Source organism: Pseudopipra pipra, chromosome 25 (genome assembly GCF_036250125.1).
Source record: "Pseudopipra pipra isolate bDixPip1 chromosome 25, bDixPip1.hap1, whole genome shotgun sequence".
Lineage (NCBI taxonomy): Eukaryota > Metazoa > Chordata > Aves > Passeriformes > Pipridae > Pseudopipra > Pseudopipra pipra.
The window spans coordinates 2,657,628-2,679,781 of record NC_087573.1 but is presented as its reverse complement, the minus strand read 5'-3'; the positions used below and the strand labels follow the sequence as shown (position 1 = coordinate 2,679,781).

At 49.6% G+C, this 22,154-nt stretch overlaps 1 protein-coding gene across 1 annotated transcript; it reads left to right on the top strand.

Annotated features, from left to right (window-relative positions):
- Positions 1-6,975: 6,975 nt before the first annotated feature.
- Positions 6,976-21,768, top strand: CD34 (CD34 molecule). The gene is made up of 8 exons (XM_064636077.1): positions 6,976-7,414; positions 13,062-13,214; positions 14,140-14,423; positions 14,511-14,600; positions 16,961-17,108; positions 17,462-17,502; positions 18,358-18,522; positions 20,137-21,768. Exons 1-8 carry the CDS (start codon positions 7,336-7,338, stop codon positions 20,326-20,328), a joined length of 1,152 nt encoding a protein of 383 aa, XP_064492147.1. The 5' UTR covers positions 6,976-7,335; the 3' UTR covers positions 20,329-21,768.
- Positions 21,769-22,154: the final 386 nt, after the last annotated feature.

Below are 22,154 nucleotides of genomic sequence, written 5' to 3'. Positions count from 1 at the left end.
ACAGCTGGATGGAGGAGTGGGATCTCCCTGGAAACAAAGGTAATGTAGACTGGGGTGGGGGTTTTTTCCCTAATTCCCTGGGCAGAGGAGATGCCAGGCTTCTGGCAATCACCCTGCACAGCACGCTGTGTGCAAACTTGGAATCAACCAGGCAACCTATTAGGTGGCTATATTTAAAGTGTATTTGTAAATACAATAAATTAAACATATAAAAGCAGCCAATAGGAGACATCTCTTCACCAAAAGGTTTGTCAAGCATCGGATCAGGCTGCCCAGGGCAGTGGTGGAGTCACCATCCCTGGAGGGATTTAAAAAACACTTGGGGAAAGGGGTTAGTGATGAGATTGGCAGTGCTGGGGGAATGGCTGGAATCGATACCTTAAAGCTCTTTTCCAGCCTAAACCACTCCACAATTCTGTGATTACATCACATCTAAAATGCAAACAGCATTTATTTTGGGAATTAAATTTTAAATTAAACATCTCCTGGATCTCAGGTTCTGTTCTGCTGGTGCATCAACAAGATGGACTTGCAGCAGTCCTGGCGATGGATGGGAAGCCCAAGCAATGAATCCAGCCTGCATGTTCATATGACACCCATAAATGGGAGAAATGAATTGCAATTAGCAGGCTGCAGATCTGGATGGAGAAGCTAATCTTTGCACTAAATTACGAGACTTATGCTTTAATGATTTTTATTGGTGTTTTGCAGTGCTGCTGTTTATTACAGTTAAGCACTTTGGAGGGTGCAGCAACGAAAAGCAGTCAATGAAATCACCCGGGTTAATGAGACTCCGACACCGTCCCAAAGCAGTGATGGATGGGAACAGAATTATGACCAGTCCATCTCTGTCCTCTCCTCTTTGCTTTCTAATATTGCTGCAGCTCCTGGTCATTCTTGGTGTGTTCAAACAGATGTGCATATTTCCAGAAAACTAAAAAAAAAAAAGGAGATCTTGAGGATATCTCGTCCCCCCAACACACCACAGGAGCTGCCCACAATCCCCCTCAGTGTGTCCCGTGGTACCCAGGGGTACAGCTGCATCCTGCAGAGGTGAGTAACTCACTTACTTGCTCTTCCCAAGGGATTATCCCAGAATCCCAGAATGGTTTGGGTTGGAAGGAACCTTAAAGCTCATCCAGTTCTGTGGACAGTGACACCTTCCACTATCCCAGGTTGCTCCAAGCCCTGCCTAGGCAGGGCTTGAACTTCCAGGGATGGGGTAGCAATTAAAATGCTGTTCTCAGAAATAAAGACCAAATATGTATATATATATATATATATTTTTAACTTGAGCAAAATCTTGCCTCTTCACAATCCTTGCAACTGCACTTAACTGTGCTTTGCTATTTATTACCCTCTTGCACAGCTACTGCTTAGTCATTTATGCACAGCAGAGTCATTCCTCAGAGAGAAACAGATGAAAAAACCCCAGAATATCAGACTTGTGCTCTGTAGATCATATATTTTGTTTCAAATGGCTTTTGGAAATCTTAAAAAAAAAAAAAAAGATGCATGACTGCTGCAACTCTAACACACTGTTAATAGAAGTGGTGTATTAAAACAAATTGCTTAGTATGATCATTCTGCTGAAATCAATATCTTCAAATAATAAAGCAAATATGAAGTGCACACATGACTCCATTCCAGCAACCCATCTGGTGGAGAGATTGCTGAAGAGTTTTATGCCTGAAACTTTTACTTCAAGACTGTTGGTTCAAATCTAATCAAGGCTATGCTCATTTGCTGCCTTCTGTCTGTTCAGCGTTTTTGGAGGATATTACCAGGTCTTTAATCCCGTTTTAAGGGGCAAGCAACGATGTAAATCAAGTCACTTAAGTATTTTTCCATGAAACTGTTCCCCAGAGGCGAATTTCCCGCAGCAATACCGGAGGTTGAACGAGTCAGAAGGAATTGCCTCGAAAAACAAGGTGAGAATGGGCAAAACCAGAAGGCTACAAAGAGCAGATGCTTTTCCAGGTTGCAGGGATGGGGGTTTAAAGGAGAAGAAAGGAACTCTGGCACAGGACGGGCGCAGAGCCGGGGGATGCTCGGCCGGAGCTGCTGCCGTGACCTGGAAACAGTTTGTGGCACATGGAACATCACAGGCAGGAAACCACTCTGGCTGCCCCCAGCACGAGGGCTAAATAAAACCCTTTGTTGCCTTTGAAAGGAATCCCTCCTGGATTTGTGACGGGAAGGAGGAGATCCATGGAGATGGTATCTCACCCCATGTCGGAGCCCTGCGGCACCAGGGCCAGTGGCAGCAGAGAAACCCCAACAAGAGCCACGAAACTCAGCTAAAAACTCCTTCAAACTGTGCTTGTGTCAGTGGGGGGGGGGGGGACTGGCTCTCACTGAAGTCCTGGAAGTGCCCAAAGCCTGGGGAAGAGAAGGATTCAGGGAGACCTTGCAGCACTTCCAGTGCCGGAGGGCACCGTGCCCAGGGCACACACAGGGAGTGGCTCTTCAGGGCTGGGAGAAGCAGAAGGCTCTGAAGACACTCTGGTGTGGAAAACGAGGCAAGAATCTCTCCAGAATGACAGAAGGCTCAGGATGTAGTTTCTGAAGCACTAATAAAGGAAGCATTTCCTGCCCCCGAGAGTTTCAGCATAATTATAATAACGTGCAAATCCCGGCACAATAAGACAAATAGGTGACAAGTTCTTAAGGAAATCACGATAAGGATGATAATATCAGCGAAGCTTTTGAGCTCTTTGCCTTTTCTTAGATGAATCCCCACCAGTTAATCCCTCAGGAATTGCCTGTTCACAGCACAGAGTTTGTGCCCTTCATTAGCAGGGGACTGGAGCTCCCCTTGCTCAGCCCTGGTCAGGATTTGGTGCTGTGCCTCCTGCTAACACGAAGGAGTTGTGATCCCAACAGCATCTTGGAAGCTTTAGTAGGAGAAAATAACCCAAACTTCATTAAATAAGATTTTATTTGCAGCTTCATGCTCTGCTCTGGCTGTTCCACCCTGGGCAGATGCTCGTACCACTCCCAAAAGCTGGATCTCCTCCCGCAGCATCTCCTCCTCCATCTCCTCCTGCAGCAGTTTTTTTGGAGGGCTGAGCGTGGTGGATGTAGGAGATGGGTTGTAATTTCCAGAAAGAGTTGGTCTGTCTGGGAAGTGGTGCTGTTTGGTTGCTAAGGCTGAGGGTTGAGATGCAAATCTTGTGTCTTTTGGGGTTTCCTGGTGGCGTGGCTTTGCTCCAAGTGCTTCCACGTGCCTCTGTTCTGGAAGTGCTGTAAAGTGTTATTGCTCCCTCACTTTCAATTTAAGTGGGAAAGTTATTAAAATGCTCTGAAACTTGTGAATGGCAATGGACAGGTGAGTGTAAGGTTGATTTATTCAATGGGATTTTGCACAGAAATAGTCCTGTAGCATTGCACATCCTTTGGGTCAGCAGTGCTGGTGTCCTGGGAGGATGGTGGGAATCTAATTATTTCATCTGTCCGAAATAGTAACTTTTAAGAGGTGAGGAAATGACTACACCAAAACCATTGTATGCCATCTGCCTGCTAAAATACTTATAGAAAACATGTTTCCTGGCATATAGCTTCCTAGCCATATGTCTATTGCATCATTCACAATTAAATTAAATCACCCTTAAATACTTGGACAAATTCCCAGCCCATGTGAACAAGCCTTCATCACTGTGCTGGATGAAATTTGGACACTTGATCCTGTAAATGTTTGGTTGAAATTGGCTCAGGCTTTGCTAACCTGATACAGCTGACACCGACTGCTGGGAGATAATTCAAGTGCATGGTCCTTGTTTTGGTCTTTCAATATTTGGCTATAAAAATGTGTTAGGGGGTCTGAAAGGAGGAAATCATTCTGCAGTGTTCGTTTGCAGCACGCTCAAGTCACTTCAAACGGGTTTAAAGGCAGAGTTGTGTCATTGAGCAAAGGTGCTGTGGAGTAAACAGAGGGAAATCCCCAAAGAGCCTCGTTACAGCTGGGTGTTTGGAATATTTAGAATGTGCTTGGAGTTGTGTGTGCATGAACATCCCACAGCAAAGCTCCTGGGTAGGCTGGGACAGCCTTGGGAAAGCCTGGCTGCTCAGGGCTGTGGGAGGCAGGGGGGTCCCACTGCCCCCACCCTCTGCTTTGTGCCCCCCCATGGGCACCACTGTGATTCCTGTGCCAGAGGAACAAATGAGGCTCAAAACACTGAGTGGTTGGATGGATAGAAGCACCTCTAGGTCCATCTCCAAAAACCCTTTGAAGACAGTGCTTTAAACCGAAGAACAACCTTAACAAAAAGCTTATCTTGTGGATTTTCAGTCCTTCCTTTGAGGATCTGTCCCATTTCCCTGTGGTGCCTGACTGTCCTTAACTGAGTCCTGAGGCATGGTCTGGCACGGACAGTGCCCACAGTGGGCACAAGTGGCGATGAAACCCTGGGTCTTTGACACAGGGAATGTCATTTAAACCCAGCCCAACTTCCCCTGGAAACCAAACCCGCGAGCTTCCCGTGCGCGGTGTCTGCCAGACCCGGGCAGCGCCTATTTTTAGTCCAGCTCTCTATTTTCAGCTTGTTTTTGAAAGGTGAGATAAACTCAGCGGCCCAAGCCCCTCCTTCAGGGGCCCAGAGCAGCACTGGAGGAGGATGGCAGGAAGGCTGGCAGGGCAGAGGGGCCAGGGGGTGCCAGGCAGACATGGAACTGGCCATGAGCTTGTTTGTTTTATTGTCTTTCACCCTCTGTATTTTATTTCATTCTCTTTTATTCCCTATACATATATCTATACATATTTTATATCTATATCTATATATATTCTTCACCTATTTGTAGCACCAAAATCAAATTTCTAAGCGTTTCTAAGATTTTTGCCTTCACTGAACAGGGTGGTCCCAATCTCTGTCCTTGCCAGAGGGACCTCAACAGCTTTTCTTGATGCTCTCCAGGGTCATGGGCTGTTGGTCCTCACCCCGTGGTCTTATGTGTTCCTGGTGACTCATACTTTGAAATTTCAGCTTTTTATTTCACAGAAGCTGTGGCTGCCCCATCTCTGGAAGTGTCCAAGGCCAGGCTGGACAGGGCTTGGAACAGCCTGGGACAGTGGAAGGTGTCCCTGCCCATAGGAAGAGGTTTGGAACTGGGTGATCTTTAAGGTGCCTCCCAACCCAAACCGTTCTATGATTCTGTCATTCTGATTTTTAGTTGTGTTTTTCAGCCCGAATTCTCACTTTGAAGACAAAAAACATATCTGTTATTTAAATAAGACTCTTGTCTCACTCCACCTTTCACTTTTCATTCTGAATTTATTTTCTGAGCTGATATGCAATGTAAAACTTGGCTACACACTGAGTCATGCATTTCCAAATGTATGTGTGTTTAAGAGAGGAAAAAAGGGAAGATATTTGGTGGGAGCTGTTGGAGTCAGCCAGGCTGTGCCCACACTCAGGTTTTAGACCATATTTTACTGGGATATTTTGGTCTCTAATAGAGCTGTGTCACTCTGTCATTCAGTAATAGATTACTGAACATAATAGAAATCTTTATATAGATGTTGGAGCACTTTTCTTAGCTGCAGATGTTTCCTTCCAAGAGATAGTTTCCTGCCATAGAATGACAGAATGGTTTGAGTTGGAAGGGACCTTTAAACATCATGTCATCCAACCCCTGTCCTATGCTAAAAGAAAAAGCTACTGGAATTTCGTCCTACCAATAAATGTGTAAACTGGAAATGCTATTTAGGGAGCTCTTTGTACATAATACTATTGTATCCTTTTTTTTTTAATGTCTTTTAATCCTTTTTTGACTGTATCCCCCTAACATGGGGATGTCCCATCCCTGGAAGTGTTTAAAGCCAGGTTGGATGGAGCTCTGAGCAACCTGGTCTAGGGGAAAATCTTCCTGCCCATATCAGGGGGTGGAATGAAATGATCTTTAAGGTCCCTCCCAACACAAACCATTCTGTGATTCTGTGACTTTTAGAAGAGTTACAGGGGCATCCATAAAAAGATGACACATGGAGTAAGTTCTTCCTTGTCCTTCCTTCCATAACTCTTTTCCTGGCCACCTCATTTTTGATTTCCTGTTTGCAATGACACATTTAGTGACCTCATCACCCAGCAATTAAAGAAAAGGAAGACTTAGGATTTAACTAGAGTTTAATTTCCCAAGTCATCATATTTTTTAATTATTTTTTATATATATATATATACCCAAAGGGCAAAGTCAGAGTCACAGAATGGTTTGGGTTGGAAGGGACCTTAAAGCTCATCCAGTTCCACCCCCTGCCAAGGGCAGGGACACCTCCCACTAGACCAAGTTGCTCAGAGCTCCATCCAACCTGGCTTTAAACACTTCCAGGGATGGGACATCCCCACATTAGGACACATTGACTGAGCCCCTGAGTTGCTGCAGAACATCCCTCATCCCACCACTTCCAGAGCTGGTCCCACGTGTGTCTGCAGTGCAGCCACTGGAGAACCAGAGACCGTCAGCCAAGTTTCCCACTTGGTAAAGCTCAGCCTGGTAATAAAACCGAAGTCGGTGTTTCTCTGCTGTTTTCAGTGTTTCTCTAATGCATTCCTAATGGAAATGAGCTCTGGGAAGTTATTAGTCTCACGTCCCTCTTCTGCTCCAGGTTTGATGCCAAAGTTTTTGCCTGTGGGTTTTTCTCTCCCCCAGCCCTTCTCTAACCCATCTCGTTCGTGCTCCCTGTTTGGCCAAAGTCAATTTAGCGAAGCAAATGGAGTTGCTTCTCTTCAGGTCAGTGATGATTTCTCATCCTTGAGTTCCCTGCTTAATTCGCTGAGAAATTTTCTGATTCTGAAGTCCATTTTCAGCATTCCCCCCTTTTCCACAGCTCTGGGACGGAGCACGGGGCTCACTGGGCTGGACCTGGGGCTTCTCCACGTCTCTGCTCTCACCAGACCGTGTTTACTTTGCTCTGAGGGAAGTTCAGCTGCAGGCTCTGCTGTAATCCTTCCATCCAGGCTCTGTCCCTGCCTGTGCTCGAACAGGAAAGCAGCAGCTCTCAGGAAAGAGTTAATCCCAGCGAGGCTTTGGGATCCTTTGCTGGGGAGAGGGCTGATCTTTTGTTTGTTTTGAAGCTGCTGGCAGGAAAGTGGGGAGGAGAAAATTACCTAAGTGATAGTGAGGTTGCCATGAACTATATAAAACTGGGAAATCAAAGCGGAGCAAACTCCACCTCGCAGTCTTGAACCACAAGCACAACCCCTGAAGAGAAACCCACCCCACAAAACTGAGTGATCTCAAAGGCTTGAACTCCAACCAAGCTGCATGAGCTCAGAGCTGCTGCAGGACTGAGAACCCCGGAGCTGTCAGGGCCAGCTCCAGTTGTGGTGGGAGCTGGGAATGCTGTTCTTGGGAAGTTTCAGGGTGATGAAGCGGAGGCAGCTCTTCTGGATCGCCCTCTGCGTGCTGGAGTTGGCTGGTGAGTATTGAAACACAGAAAATACCTGGGTTGCACAGAGACCAGTGCATGGGGCGACTCCTGGGTGACTGGGGAGCGGCAGCTTTGGGGGGGAGGATGTGTTTTAACCAGTCTGAAATGGCAATTTCACACCCAAACCCCGCGGTGACGTTCTGCAGAGCAGCCTTGCATCAGGCACCCCGACCAACACACCCCCAGCCATGTGCTGGTTTGAAAAGGAGAGGAACCAGGATCTGAGCTCCCTCCAATACCGTGGATAACACGAGGGGATGGGAATGCAGCAGGCAAAGGGAGTGCAGCCACAGCCAGTTGTCTCTCCGCCTGCCTGGGTGCAAATGAGCCTCACTTTTGTTTTGTGGTTGGAACTAAACATTTGCTGAAAATCAAATGAATCTCCATAAATATTAAAATCTCCTATTCCAGCTCTTCAAATATTCATCATGTGAAGCAGCGAGTAACAGCACGGAGACTTTTCTCTAGGTACTACTTTTTAAAGGGTTATATTTTAGGGAAATATTATCATTTTTGTCCCAAACCCAACAACCATGAAGTAATAAAAAAAGGACTAAAAAAAGTGAAGCAACACTTTGTGTGCTGCCTGGTGTGCTGGGACAGGAGCCAGGAGCCTGCGGGTGTCTCCTCAAATGTAATTTTTCCTTATTCACACGAATGTGAGCAACAAGATCTGCTGCAAGAATTCGCTGTATTTTGTTCCTCTGTTTCACGGTGCTCCTTTAATGTTCCCCTTGCTGCCCAGGTATATTGCTCACCTGAGCTGCTGTGCCTGACCCTCCAGCCTGTGTAAATTTTACAGGAAGGAAAAAAACCAGTTTTATTTAGGAGAAATGACATTTAGGACTGCCTGGTTGGGTTGAACTGAGCAGTGAGCGGGTGTAGGACAAAGGGGTTTACCTGAGATGCAAAACCCCAAGTTCCTTGTAGCACAAAGCAAAAGTGATACAAAAGTGATAAAAAGCTGGGATTTGGGAAAGACAAAGGGTGACATGGTCTTTAATGCTGAAAAATGTCATTGCACAGCCCGTGGTCATCATTTCTGAAGGATGTTTCTTGCTGGGAGGTGGAGGAGGATTTTTTTCTGCTCAGTGTAGGTGCTGAGAGAAATCAAGGAGCTCACCCTGGGGGCACTGCATGCTCCTCACCTCCCTGGAGAGGCTGAGAGAATCCAGCAAAGCTTCCAGTTGTGCAACTCCCGATGGAAATCCCAAATTTGGGCTCAGGTTGCTCCTGGCAGCGCTGCCGAGGGTGGGACAACCAGTCCCCTCCTGCTCCCAGGACACCTCCAGCTAAAGCCACGTGGGGAAAATCCCTTGTACCACCCTGGGCCAGGGGCAGGAATCCAACAAATGCCATGTGTGGATGCAGAGTGGGGAGGGTGGAGTTTGGGTACCAGGACCCTGGAGTCAGGGGCTCCACGGGGAGCAAATCACCTGGGAAAGGCTCAGCTCTGGCCTCTGCCTGGTTCTCTGGGGATCCACGGAGTTCTAGTGAGTGTGGGAGAAGCTTACAACAGATCCCTGGTCCACAGAGAGGGCTGTTACTCCAGGAATGCTTGGGAACCCTCCCGAGCTCCAGGTAGGATGGTGTGAGGAGTTTGTGTTGGAAAACTGGGTTTTGATAAAGGACCTGAAGGGCTGTCCTGTGCATGTGTCAGAATGAACATGGAAAAGAGAGTATATATTATATTTGTACCGAATTAAAACACTTTATTTCTTTATTTAACCTTTTATCTTTCTTTTTTTTTTACTATCTTTTTTATTCACCTCTGCCAAGCTTGATCTTCAGCAAACCCTCTTTTCTCACGATTTTCAAGCATTCCTTCTTTCCTTCGTTCCTTTTGCAACGAAGTTCTAAATATCAGGAGAGGGGGAAAAGGAGCTTTAAAACTTCCAGCTGCTTGAGCTTAACATCCTTCAGAGGCTGCACATAGTAACTGCTCCAGCCAGGAGAAATCTCAGTCCCTGGGAAGGTGCCGGGCTCCCAAAGTGCTGGAGAGGCCCCAAGCCCAAGGAAAGCCTTGGTCCAGCAGCTGGGCTTTGGTGTGGCAGCTCGGGGGGCTCCCACAGCCCCCCTGAGCCACCACGGCGGCCCCACACCCATATCCTGTCTGGGAGAAGGAAAAAGGGGGAGGGAAGGGGTTTTTATCAGATATTTCCAGAGGGAAGAGGGCTCCACCCGCTTGAATTCCTGCCACATGGCTGAGAGCTGTAAAACTGGAAAGGCATGAGTAATGCCGGCTGGAGCCCTTGGAGGAGCTGCTGCGGGAAGCCTGGGCTGGCTCCAGCTCCAGAGCTCCCTGTCCCACAGTTCCATACCCTCCTCCTCTCTATCCCATGTTTCCACACCCTCCTCTTCCATATTCCACTATCCCATACCCTCCTCTTCTCTATCCCATAGTTCCATACCCTCCTCTACTATGCCCCATGTTTCCATAACCTCCTCTTCTCTATCCCACATTTCCATACTCTCCTCTTCCATATTCCAAGGTCCCATACCCTCCTCTTCTCTATCCTACATTTCCATACCTTCTCTATCCCACAGTTCCATACCCTCCTCTTCTCTATCCCACAGTTCCATATCCTCCTCTTCAATATCCCATGTTTCCACACCCTTCTCTTCTATATCCCACAGTTCCATACCCTCCTCTTCCATATTCCAGGGTCCCATACCCTCTTCTTCTCTATCCCACATTTCCATACCCTCCTTTCCTATATCCAGTGGTTCCTCACCCTCCCCTGCAGCCTCTGGGAGCAGCAGTACCACAGTGCCATGTCAGGGGCAGCCCTTTGCCATAGCCCTTGGAGCTCCTGGAGCTTGGAAAAAGAACTTTCCTCAGTGCAGAGCTGGAGAAGCTCCGGGTTTGTGTGTCAGAGCACTGAAGGAGGTGCCCAGTTACCACCTGGGTTTGCTTTGCAAACTTTGGAAACTTTTCTCCTGTCTCCTTTACCACTGCAGAGGTGGGTTTTTTGTGGCCCTGGTTTAGTGCTCAGGGATGACTGTTGGACCAAGTCAACTCCTTTAACATTTATATTGTCGCTTTTGCTTATTCAATTTGAGCCGAGATCCTTTGTCAGCCCCTTTATTAAAATATTTTTTAGAATCTGAGGCATTTACTTTTGAAATCTAAGTGGGTAAATAAAATAGGGACCCTGAAGAGCAGTTTTCTTTCCAATATCTGCATGTTTTTGCTCCTGCACTTGCTTGCACTGCCAGGTGAAGATTTCTCCCAGGTTAATAAATAGCTTGGCTTAAACTCCCAAACTCTTAATACTCACAAATTGACAAAGTTTAGTAAAGCCATTAAAAATGGATGGTGCAATAAATGACCCACTTAAACTGAGCACCATGTGGCTTATCCAGCCCACATCTGGATCATTATTTATCTCCTGAGTCCTCAGGTTTCAAAAAACCAGCCATGTTTTCTGTAAAAAGGACCTGCACATGCTACAACAAAGGCAAGAAAAAGAAATACAACATGACAGCTCCTCTCCCAGCTTCCACCGAGCAATATCCAGGCTGCAATTCCAATATTCAGTGGTGAAAAGGCTTTGATTAGAAGTACCTCTGGTGCTTTACAAACATCTGGAACAGCTCAGAGGTGCTTGGGTGGCTGTGGCACTGGGGGAGGTCAAGTCCAGGTGCTGCATTGTTCTGGTGATGTAAAATTTCCTGCTCGTGTCCATGAAAACACGGAGTTGTGTGTAAAGCCTGGACTTAACTTTGTGCTCCTCATTATTCTGGGCACGCAGTCCTGCCTCCTGCTTTTGATTTGTTAGAAGTCATCAGGAAAACTTGGTGATTTAACCAGCTGGAACTGAATTGTCTTGGAGAGGAGAGACTTCTCCCTGAAACAAAAGCTGTGCCAGAGCCTGAATTCCAGCTCCTGACACCTGCACAGAGCCCTCGACAGGGCCCCTGCCTCCCCCAGAGCAGCTGCAGCCTGGGATGGGGTGGGATGGGATGGATGGGATGGGATGGAATGGGATGGGATGGGTTGGATAAGACAGCATGGGGTAGATAAGATAGCGTGGGATGGATGGGATGGGATGGGATGGGATGGGATGGGATGGGATGGGATGGGATGGGATGGGATGGGATGGGATGGGATGGGATGGGATGGGATGGACTGGATGGGATGGGATGGATAAGATAGCATGGGGTGGATGGGACGGGATGAGATAGATGGAAATGATAAGATAGGATGGGATGGATGGGATGAGATAGATAGGATGGGATGGGATAGATAGGATAGGATGGATGGAATGGGATGTGAGGAGATGGACTGGATGGGATGGGATGGATCTTATCCCATAGCATGGGATGGATGGGATGGGATAGATGGGATGGTTAAGATAGGATGAGATGGATGGATGGGACGGGACAGGACGGAACGGGATGGGATGGGATGGGATGGGATGGGATGGGAGGGGATGGGAGGGGATGGGATGGGAGGGGATGGGAGGGGATGGGATGGGAGGGGATGGGAGGCACCAGTGCAGGCAGCCCCATAGGGCCAGGTTGGGGCACATATTTCCCCCTCAGCACCCTCTGGCCCAACCTGGCAGTGCAGGAGCAGCTCTGCCTGCTGCCAAAATGAACCTCAGTGTTCTCAGCCTTTTCTTCTCACAAACCATCCAGGCTCTCTGGGCCTGATCCAGCAAAATCCTGACATCCTGACAGAGAAAAATTCCTGCCAGGACAATGCAGGGTCCTGCAGGACACAAACACCAGGGCTGTTTACCTGGCACTGGCACTGGCAGCTGACCAGGACCTGCCAGTGCTGCTCCATCCCTCGTGGAGGGTGGCTGGGGAGGATGAAGTAACTTTTCTTGGAGCTCGGGCTCCCCTGGGCAGAAATACAAATGAAATAACACATTTTGTGTGATTTTCTTTTTGATGCCTGGATAAGAATCTTAAACACCAAGAGCCCTCGGGAAGAGAGTGAAGCTGTTTGTTAAAAGTGGGAAGAGATCTTAAGAACAGAGAAGGTTGAGGAATGGGGAGAAATGCATTTTCACTGACTCATATAGTTCGTTTCAGAAGGAAAAGCTGGAAGTGTCATCTCTGTAACACAGCAGGAAGCAATATATAAACTTTAAGTTAGAACAGCAAACCACTCTCCAAACATTCTGCTTTACCTCCAAAGATGTTTTTGCTCATGAGTCAGGGCTGATCCCAAGCCAGTGGGAATGTTTCTATTTACTTTGAGATTGTGCCTGCAACTGTAAATCCAACTTATCTATCCTGAGGCACACAAGTGATCTCTTCCAAGGCTTGAGTCTTTCCTCCAAGGATTATAAACCCAAACTACTATGAAATCCAGCTTTGTGCAGGGCTTTGTGCATCCATCAGTGAGCTGAGGATGGGGTGGGATCAGGGTAGAAACGAGCCTGTTCTCCTCCTCCTGAGAGCTCTGGAGCCCCTGCAAGGGCTGCACCAAAGCCTGGTGCTCACCCAGCTGAAGCATTTCATCTCTGAGCTTCTCCCAGCTGTGCTCTGAGGCACCCTGCCATTCTGGGGCATTAAAAAGTGAATTTGTGAGAGCAAAGACCCTTCCCTGCCTGCCCCCGGGGACTCAGGGCGGGGGGTGGTGGTTCAGCAGCCCCCTAACACCTTCCTCTGCCCCCAGGCAACGCTGCTGGGAACCCAACAGGGACACCTGCACCCACAGTCACGGACATGGCAGAGGAAGGCAACACCAGTGGGGCAACCACCGGAACCATCGGAGCCACTGGGGCCACTGGAACCGCCAGCAGTGCCAAGCCCACACCAGACACAGCTGGTAACTGCTCCCCTTGTTCCCCCCGGGATTCCTGGCAGCATTTGTGTTAATAATTAGATTTTAAGGCATGGTTTGTGCTCTGGAAAAACAAGAGGCGGACAGTATGGTCAAAAGCTTTAATTCTGTCCAAAATATCCCACCGGGGGACACCCAGCCCTGCTGTCTTGAGGGTGGGTGGCTTAGACCCAAAACAGCCAGGAGATGGTGGGATAAAAAGCTCATCAATCTTTATCTCAACATACATGTTAGAAAGGACACCTGTAAGAGGTCTGGCAGCCTTTGGCAAGAAGAGGACCAGGGGATATGGCTTTAAGTTGAAAGAGGGCAGGTTAAATTGGATATATGGGAAGAAATCCTTCCCTGTGAGGGTGGGGAGGCCCTGGCACAGGTTGCCCAGAGAAGCTGTGGCTGCCCCATCCCTGGAAGTGTCCAAGGCCAGGTTGGACAGGGCTTGGAGCAACCTGGATTAGAGGAAGGTGTCCCTGCCCATGGCAGGGGGTGGAATGAGATGATTTTTAAGGTCCCTTCCAACCCAAACCATTCCATGATTCCATGATAAGGGGCCAAGCTCAGGCTCTGAAGGGCTCTGAAGGAGGGACCCTGGCACACATGCAGGTGCCTTTCTCTCGTGCTGTTTGGGATCAGTGCACCTCTTGGAAGACTCTGGGTCAGGGAGGAGTGGAGGGCGATGCCGGGGAGGGGGAATGGTGGCACCCTTGCCCATGTAACCAGATCATGAAGCACATGTAGCAATTAGGCAGCTGAGCCAAAGCTAATGAGTGTTTCTTGGAGAGCCAAGGCCTTGTTCTGGTGCTGGCTGTGACAAATCAGTGTTGTACCTCAGTCACTGCAATGTCACACACTGACTTTAGGGGATTTCAGCTTTCTCATGTCTCCTTTCCATTGCATTTCTTCAAACCTGAAGCTGCAGCCGGGTCCCTGACAGGCATTCCCAGCTCCACAGGATCCAGTGGGGAGCAGATGAGCCCCCAGACCAGCCAAGCCCCCACAGTAGAACTGGGCACCTCCTTGGAGACACAGAACATGAGCCAAAGTGTCCCCACGACCAAGAGCCCAGAGGCACAGCCCAGTGAGGCAGCAGAGGCCTCGGGGTCCACGGTGGATATGAAGAGCTCTCCTGCCACCACGGAGCACCCTCCTGTCTCAGCTGCCACCCTGCCACCACACACAGCCAGGGACAGCCCAAAGGTGAGGATGGGGGGCCACCAGGAGGCTGGGTTTGCCTCACAACCCCCCAACAGGTCACTGATACCACCCCTGTGTTTTCCCCTCCAGCCCTCCCCTCTTCCCATCACATGCCACAATGTCAAGGAAGTGAGTGACACTGGAGCCATCTGCCTGCAGCTCAACGAGTCCACCACGTGTGTGAGTGTCCCCGGGGGGGAGGAGGGGGGACATGCAGGAGGAGGGGGGGCTGCAAGGAACCAGCTCAGGGCAGGTTCCTGCTGCGACTCTTGCAGCAATGGGGTCACCCACCGTACCTGGAGGGTCAGTTTGGGGTGGGGAGCTCATGGCCAGAGCATCTGAGCTGTGCCAGACTGATGGAGGAGGGGATGGTCACAGCAGTCCCAGGAGGATCCCAAAGGGATGATCACAGCAGTCCCAGGAAGATCCCAAAGGGATGGTCACAGCAGTCCCAGGAAGATCCCAAAGGAATGATCAACCCAGGGAAATGCAACCCCCTGGCTGCATAAAACCTCTTTTTTTTTTTTTTCATGATTAAGCTCTGAGGTCAGTTCAGCTTTTAAAGTATCTCCCACCATGTTTAGCAGGAAGTTGCCTTTGTTCTTCTTCTTCCTCTTCCCTGTGGAGAACACAAGTGCCTTTTTTTGTCTTGCCAACTGCCCTAGGAAAGAAAACAGGGCATTTGAAGCAGCTAATCAGTGCCCCCATCGACTCCTAAGGGAATGCCAGGCTCTCTGTAACTGCCCCTGGCCTCCTGCACCAAAAATGAAGATTTATAATATCAGAGGAGGGTCTGTTATGGGTGGGAGGAAGAATCCTTTCACACTAGAGGTACAACCTGCCACAGAGGGTGAGTGGTCCTGGATGTTGTGGGATGGCAGACTGGGTATAAAATACGTATAAAATACATAATTTTACTTCTGTCATTCAGCCATACTGCTGCCACTCAGGATGAGTGAATTCTTACCTGGCTTTTCTTTGCAAATTAGTGGTGGAATGGCATTTAGACTTGCTCCTGTTTACAGGGACTGTACTTTAGCAAGAACCTACGGAGGGAAACTCCTCCGGGAGCGAGTGATTCCGACCACAGATGCCATCTAGTGGGCTCTGATCCCTCCTGGGCACAGGGTTTATGCATCACATATATGAAGGGATGCACATAAAACAGACAGAATATCCTACAGAGTCTACCTCACCTACTCTTAACCCTCCCTCCACGTGAAATGATTCAAACAGCCCAACTTCCCACCGTGTTTTTCGGGCGGCTCCCACCCCACAGCAGATCTGTCCCCTGCCTCCACCTCAGCAATCCTGGAGCGGGAACAGCCAGCCCAGGCTGGACCTGGGAACCAGATAAGAGTGTCTGCGAGGGGAGCAGATAGGAGGGAGCGTGTGTCTCACTTTCCTGCTGGCCTTTCCCAAAGCAAATGAGCAATCAGCTGGCACCCGGCGCCGCTAATTGCAGAGGGAAATTCTGACACTCCGATGAGTTCTTTCCACAGCAGAGAAAGGAAAATACACACTTGGGTCTCTTGTTTCCATCTTGGCCTTTCTCACCCCATGCCAAAGCTCTATAGAAACAGCTGAAAGTGATTTGTTTGTTATTCTCCCATGGATAAGTTTGTGCATTTTTGCAGGCTGGGAGGATGTAGCGATCGGAGCACAATGCTGAGGTAACTCTGAGGCAGAGGGAGGAAGGCACTGAGCCTCCTGGCTCTGCACCACACTTCAAGATGAGAGGGTTTTCTCCCGTGGGGAGTGAGGGGAGGGCAGGGGCAGGACAGGGGGTTCAGCTGGAGCCTGTCTCTGTCTCAGGGGGGTGGGCACGGCCACGGCTCGGAGGATGTCCCCAGCTGGGAGGATGTTAGGGAAGCTGATAAGGTCTTTTAGCAACTGTGGGCTCTGTCTCCAAGCCTGGCTGTGGCTGAAAATAGCCCCAAGGAGAAAGCCTATCCTGTCTGATACAGAAATTGGCCAACAGAAGGGAAAGGCTGCAGCTCCTCACTCCTCTTCCTCTTCCACCCAAGAGTCAGTTCAGCTCTAAAATGTGAGAAATTGGTGTTTTTTTACCTAGCCTTTGATCAGCAACCTAGCAAAAACACTGAAGACATTTCCTAAACAGGAAGGCTCAATGCTTCTTTGTTATTTCCCTCCTTTCTCAGCCCCTGCCTGGGACTCTGAAACAATAGGGCTCTTCAGATGGCTGTTCCAGTCCAAAAACTGGAGAGACTTGCCGTGCAATTCAGGTCCTAAATATAGATCTGTTTAAGTGCCATTTTCAAGAGTTGCTAATAATATCTTCATTTAATTTATTCTCATCAAGTTAAGAAACAAGAAATAAGCATCTCCACTTCCAAAGTGTTGGTGTTGGGGGTCTGGGCAGTGGTGAAGTGGGGTCTGACACCTGGATCAGCTTTGCAGGGCACAGATAAGCCACCAAAACCCAAATGTGGAAGCACAACACCACCATCAGCGTGGCTGAGGTGGAGAATTTGTCAGTCTGGTTGGTTTAATGGCTGTTCTTTCTGAAAATTTTGCAGAAACACTTTTTAGAGAGGAAGGGGTCGGATCTATGGAGAGCAGTGTGTCAAGAGAACGCCCACCCCGTTCCCTCCCCCTGCCAGGTCAAACTCGCCAAGTCTGAGGTGGACCACCACTGTCTGCTCCTCATCCTCAGCGGAGAGAAAGGTCAGTGGAGAAGATCACAGAATCATGGGATGGTTTGGCTTGGAAGGGATGTCAAAGCTCGTGTTGGTTCCTTTGGCTGCCATTGACAGCGCTGGACAACGACCTCGGTGTGGGCAATGGGAGAGGGAATGTTTGTGGGGAAGGGCTGTGGGACACAGCTCCTGGGAGCAGACCTCTCTCTGCAACCACTGCTCTTTCTTCTGGGCTCTTGTACAGCCCTGGAGCCAAGGCATTGTCCCCAGAGCAGCAGAGGGGCTCTCAGCCCCTCCGTGCTCAGCCAGGCCCTTCTGTGCTGACATTTCCTGCAGCAGGACCCTCTGTGTAACCTGCCTCTCCTCTTTGAAACCTTGCAGATCCCGCTCCACATATGCTCAAGGAGTCTCACTGGGAAAAGGTAAATTCCTTAAGCAAATTCAGCTGGAAAAAAACGGGTGGTCTGGGTGGCTGGAGAGATGAGATTTTTAGGTGGTCAGTTGAGACTGAGGGGAGAGGCAGAGACTTGAACCTGCCTCCAGTTTGGAGATGCCTGATGAGTGTTGGCACAGGAGACCCCTGGAAGTGTTCAGGGCCAGGTTGGACAGGGCTTGGAGCTACCTGGTCTGGTGGAAAGTGTCCCTGCCCATGGCAGGGGGTTGGAATGGGATGAGCTTTAAGGTCCCTTCCAACCCAGACCAGTCTGTGATTCCATGATTGGAGCCACAAACAGCGAGGCAGCCATGCACCATAAGAGCATTAATACAAGCCATGGAGGCAGAAATGCTTGAAAGGGTTCTGTAAAATTCTGCAGTGTTTTCTTAGAAAAGGTTTAGATCCCAACAATGACTCTGAGGATGCAATTGGCTTCTTCGAAGTCCCACCTGACATTCATTAATTCCTCCTCCCAGCTTTCCCCCGAGGCTGCCATTGGCTCGTGGAGCTGAGCTCCAGGTGTCTGTAGATACATAAATGGCAGAGCTGCAAGAGCAGCCCTGCAGATGTGTGTGCTCTAAACCTCAGGGTCTGAGCGCTCTGGTCCAAGGGAGAAAAATTCCCTGCACCCCAGGAGACTCCAGGTTGGAAATGAGACAGTGAGGACATGGGAGCTCATAGGGCAGAGCTCAGGAGCTGGGGTAGCAAAGCCCAGCTTTGTTTACGTGCAGTTCCACGAGGAGGTGAGGAGCAGCATTGTTTGAAGTCGGTGCCTGTTCAGCAGATGCACATGTTTCCTGTTTGTCGGACTCCCGGCTCTCTGGTGTTTTTTTTTTCCCAGTTTGGAATAAAATCCCTGAAGTGGGACAGCGTGAGGAACCACCAGGACTTTTCTCAGAAGACCCTGATCGCCTTGGTCACATCTGGACTCCTGCTGGCGTTCCTGGGCTTGGCTGGATACTTCCTGATGAGGCGGCGGAGCTGGAGCCCCGCGGGAGAGAGGCTGGTTAGTGCTTACCACTGGCAGAGCCGCGGGTAGGGAGGAGCCTGGCAGCGAGGGGGGCACCTGCAGGGGAGAAAAGGGGGGTGCCCAGCACCCTGTGCCTCAGGACCCTCCACCCACGTGTGTCCCCAGGTCATGGGACAGCTCAGCCCTGTGTTGTGGCTGAGTCTGGGACAGCCTGGGCAAGGCAAAGGGCAGGAGCAGGGAGGCCAAAATGTACAGGGTGAAGGAAAACCTGTCTTGCCTTCCAAAATTAACTCATAGCTGATTGCTCCCGTGGGAGAACCGCCCCTTTCTTGCACGTACTTCCAGGTCTAACACTTATTTTTGCTCAGCAGTAAGAACCCAGCCAGCAAGACCCCTCCAGAGACACTGAAAGCTTATGAATTTGTCATTAAAAGTGACACATTTTAATTTCCATTCACTGTGTTTGAGTTCCGTGTCTGTCCTGTACCCTTGCTGTAATAAAGGCTATTTCTCCCCTCACTTAACAAGCAATGGTAATAAAACATATCAAGAAAGAGACAGCAATCTCCTATTTCCATTTTCCCCTTTCCAGGCGGGCTGACCACTGAGGAGTCCTCCCTACCAGTGAGTTTTGGGAATGTAAGGTTAGGCCTGGCCAGGCTTTTCCCCCACCTCTGAACAACGTGAGCAGTTGTGTCCTGGAAAGCCATTAAGGTTATTTCCTTGCCAGAAAGGATGCTCCCAAAACACAGAGATGGGAAGTCAAGTGTGTGTGTCAGAGGCAGGGACATCACAGCTCAGGCTCTCCAGCCCGCTGTCTCTGGATCCCTGGATACTTCCAGCAATGGAAATGTGTGGCTGGGAGCTGCCCATGGCAGTGTCAATCCAGGTTTTAGGTGAGATGTGTCCATCCCACACCCGTGGACATGGAAAAGGGGCTGAGTGAAACACTGAGGTGGGCAGGAAGCCTGTCAGCCATCCATGCATTGGATGCTGCTGAGGAAACAAGGAGCAGCTCCCAGCTGGGAACTGCCACTTGGATCACCAGTGTCCATTCCATGGCTACCAGAAATGTCATAGTCTGACACACAGGGAGTTATTGTGAGGGGACAGAGGCACCTCTGGGTTGCCCTGGGTCCTCCTCACAGCAATGCCAGTGACCAGCCCTGCAGAGAAGTGCAGCCCTGCACCCCTGCTGGCAACTTGCTGCAAGCTGTGCACCTATTTATAGGCTGAGAGGAAGGATGGGGGAAAAAATTGGGACAGTTTCCATCATTTTTATTCCCAGGTGCTTCTTTCTTGGCCCAAGTGGACAGCAGAGGTGGTCTGTCACGGGGTGGCTTCACAAACCAAGGCAGTGGCAGCTCTAAAACCTGTTATGAGAAAACAACAAAACCTTCTCTTTTCAGGTCCAGGAGGGGGAAAAAAAAGCATTTCCTGTCTGATTTTCTTGCTTCATCTTGCCGTGGCATGGTTCAGGCCCTCTGTCCCCCTTCTCGTCAGCGAGAGCACTGCCCCTGCCTGCGGTTGTTTGTTCCTGCTGCCCAGGGATCGCGGGCAGCCAGCCAAGCCCTGCCTGCAATGCCAGGCGGCCGCCACCAGCCCTGCCCCTGCCCTGACCCTGCCTCTGTTCTCTCTGTACCTGTTCAGGCTGAAGACCCGTATTACACGGAGAACGGTAGCCAGGGCAACACGATGCTGATGACGCCCTCCCAGGAGCAGCCGGAGCCGCAGGAGAAGCCGAACCTCAACGGTGGCACCCAGGAGAACGGGACTGGCCAGGCGTCCTCCAAAAACGGGCACTCGGCCCGGCAGCACAGCCCTGCTGACACCGAGATGTGACCCGGGCCCAGGCGGCCCTGAGTGAACTGCGAGGGCAGCAGAGAGGCGAGGGAGGGCAGGAGTCTGCCGTGGACAGTGGGGGAATTGCAGACCTTTTGTTATTGTTGTTATTTGTTTCTGTGAAGAACTTCAAAAATCAGCCTAGAGCACACTGAGAGCCAGAGCTGCCAAAGACCTGCTTCTCTGCCTCCTCCTCCCACTGACCACACAAGAGACTTTTTTTTTTTTTTGCAGCTGTTCTCTGCTTTTGTTGTTAGAAGGACATCATGAGAAGTACAAGTGCCCTTAGCCCTCCACAGCTTTTTAGGCAGAGGCAGGCTGTGTCCAAACAGCCCAGATTTCTGGTAGCAATGTGTTAGGCTGATGAAAGTAGTTAAATTGGGATTTCAGTGACAAAAACCTCTCAGGTTTCAGATAGTTTGGGTTAACAGAGTTGTTTATAATCTCATCTTTATGTTAAAGTGCAGGATTTCTTCCTTTTTTAAGACCATCAGGCATTTAACCCCCTTCTTGTGTTCTAGGTCTCCTCTACTATTTCCTGCTCCAGCAGAGCTCTGTGTAAAATTTGCCATGTGGAATTGAAGGCTGAAATGTCAACAGACTTCAAACTTGTTTCTTTTTGACTCCTACCAGTACACAGGTAGTTGTTTTAGAGCGAAAATCTCCCCCAGTCTCTTTGTGTCAGGGACTGGGGACGTGTGACGAGGCAGAGCCAGCATTTTATCCCTCGAGTGAGATGGAGATCACTGGATAGGGCTGCAGGGCTCTGGGGGTGCCAGGAGTCCACCACTCTCCCTGCTGACACGTGGGGATTAGTGCCCAGCGTAGGAATTTGGGAATAAGAGAAGCCAAAGGACTCCCAGTGGGATGAGTGTGAGACAGAAACCTGGCTCTGTGTTTCTCCCTCTGCACCAGCAGCAGGTACATAAACAATGAGCAGTATTTTCACTTGGGGAAGTCCCCAAACCCCAGCAGCAGGAGCAGGTCCCTCCTGCTCCCAAGGCAGGAGGTGCTGGAGCCACATTGCTGAGGTTGAGCCCCCAGCAGCTCAGTGGGTGCCAGGGACCAAGAGCAGGTTTGTTCCTCATCCCAAGCATATGTAGCTCATTTTTAGGGAGCCAAAGCTCATTTTTAGGTTGTGCCAGCTGGTGTACCATGAGGGGTGGTGGGTCAGATGTTGCTCAGCCCACAATCTCTGCTGGCACCAGCAGCAACATCCACATCCCAAAAGCAGCCCTTGAAGCTGATCTACCCTCTCACTAGTGAATTCTTCCCAACCTTTTCCCAGTGCTGAAGACCTGAGGGGAAGGCTTTTTTTCTTGGTACAGCAACTTAAAGCAACGACAGCAACGTGCCCATCATCACCTGGGGCTCTTTTCATGGGTGCAAGAGTCGTTTAAACACAATTAAAATACTTCAGGGTGTTTGTTTTGGTGTGAATCGCTTCTCCCGAATCTCACTGTAAATAGTCCCGGTTGGGTGAAAAAAAAAAAGAAAAAAAAAAGAAGTATTAAAAATCAGCTTCTCCGATGTGTCCTTGGAACAGCAGCGTGTTTATCCCACCGGGATGTGCGTGGCTGTGGCTGTGCCAGCAGGACGGGAGGACAACGCCTCACGGAGGGGTTGTTTCCCAGCAGAGTTCCCGTGACTAAAGGCTGTGGCTCGTTCTGAGCACATTTTCCCTCTTTCAACAAACAGATTTTGCAGGACGAGTGACGCTGCAGCAAAACTGTCACACCTCGCTCGTTTGGGTTTTTTAAGACACCCAGTTAATCCCTGGAAAAACAAATGAGGCTCCAGAGCGATGTGCAGGGCTGGGGACTGAC

What these genes read in the sequence shown, in the direction of transcription:
- CD34 (XM_064636077.1), top strand. Translation starts at nt 7,336, where the DNA reads ATGCTGTTCTTGGGAAGTTTCAGGGTGATGAAGCGGAGGCAGCTCTTC. An exon ending in CTGCGTGCTGGAGTTGGCTG is followed by an intron (nt 7,415 to 13,061) that starts GTGAGTATTGAA and finishes CTCTGCCCCCAG; the next exon opens with GCAACGCTGCTGGGAACCCA. An exon ending in AGGAGTCTCACTGGGAAAAG is followed by an intron (nt 17,503 to 18,357) that starts GTAAATTCCTTA and finishes TTTTTTTCCCAG; the next exon opens with TTTGGAATAAAATCCCTGAA.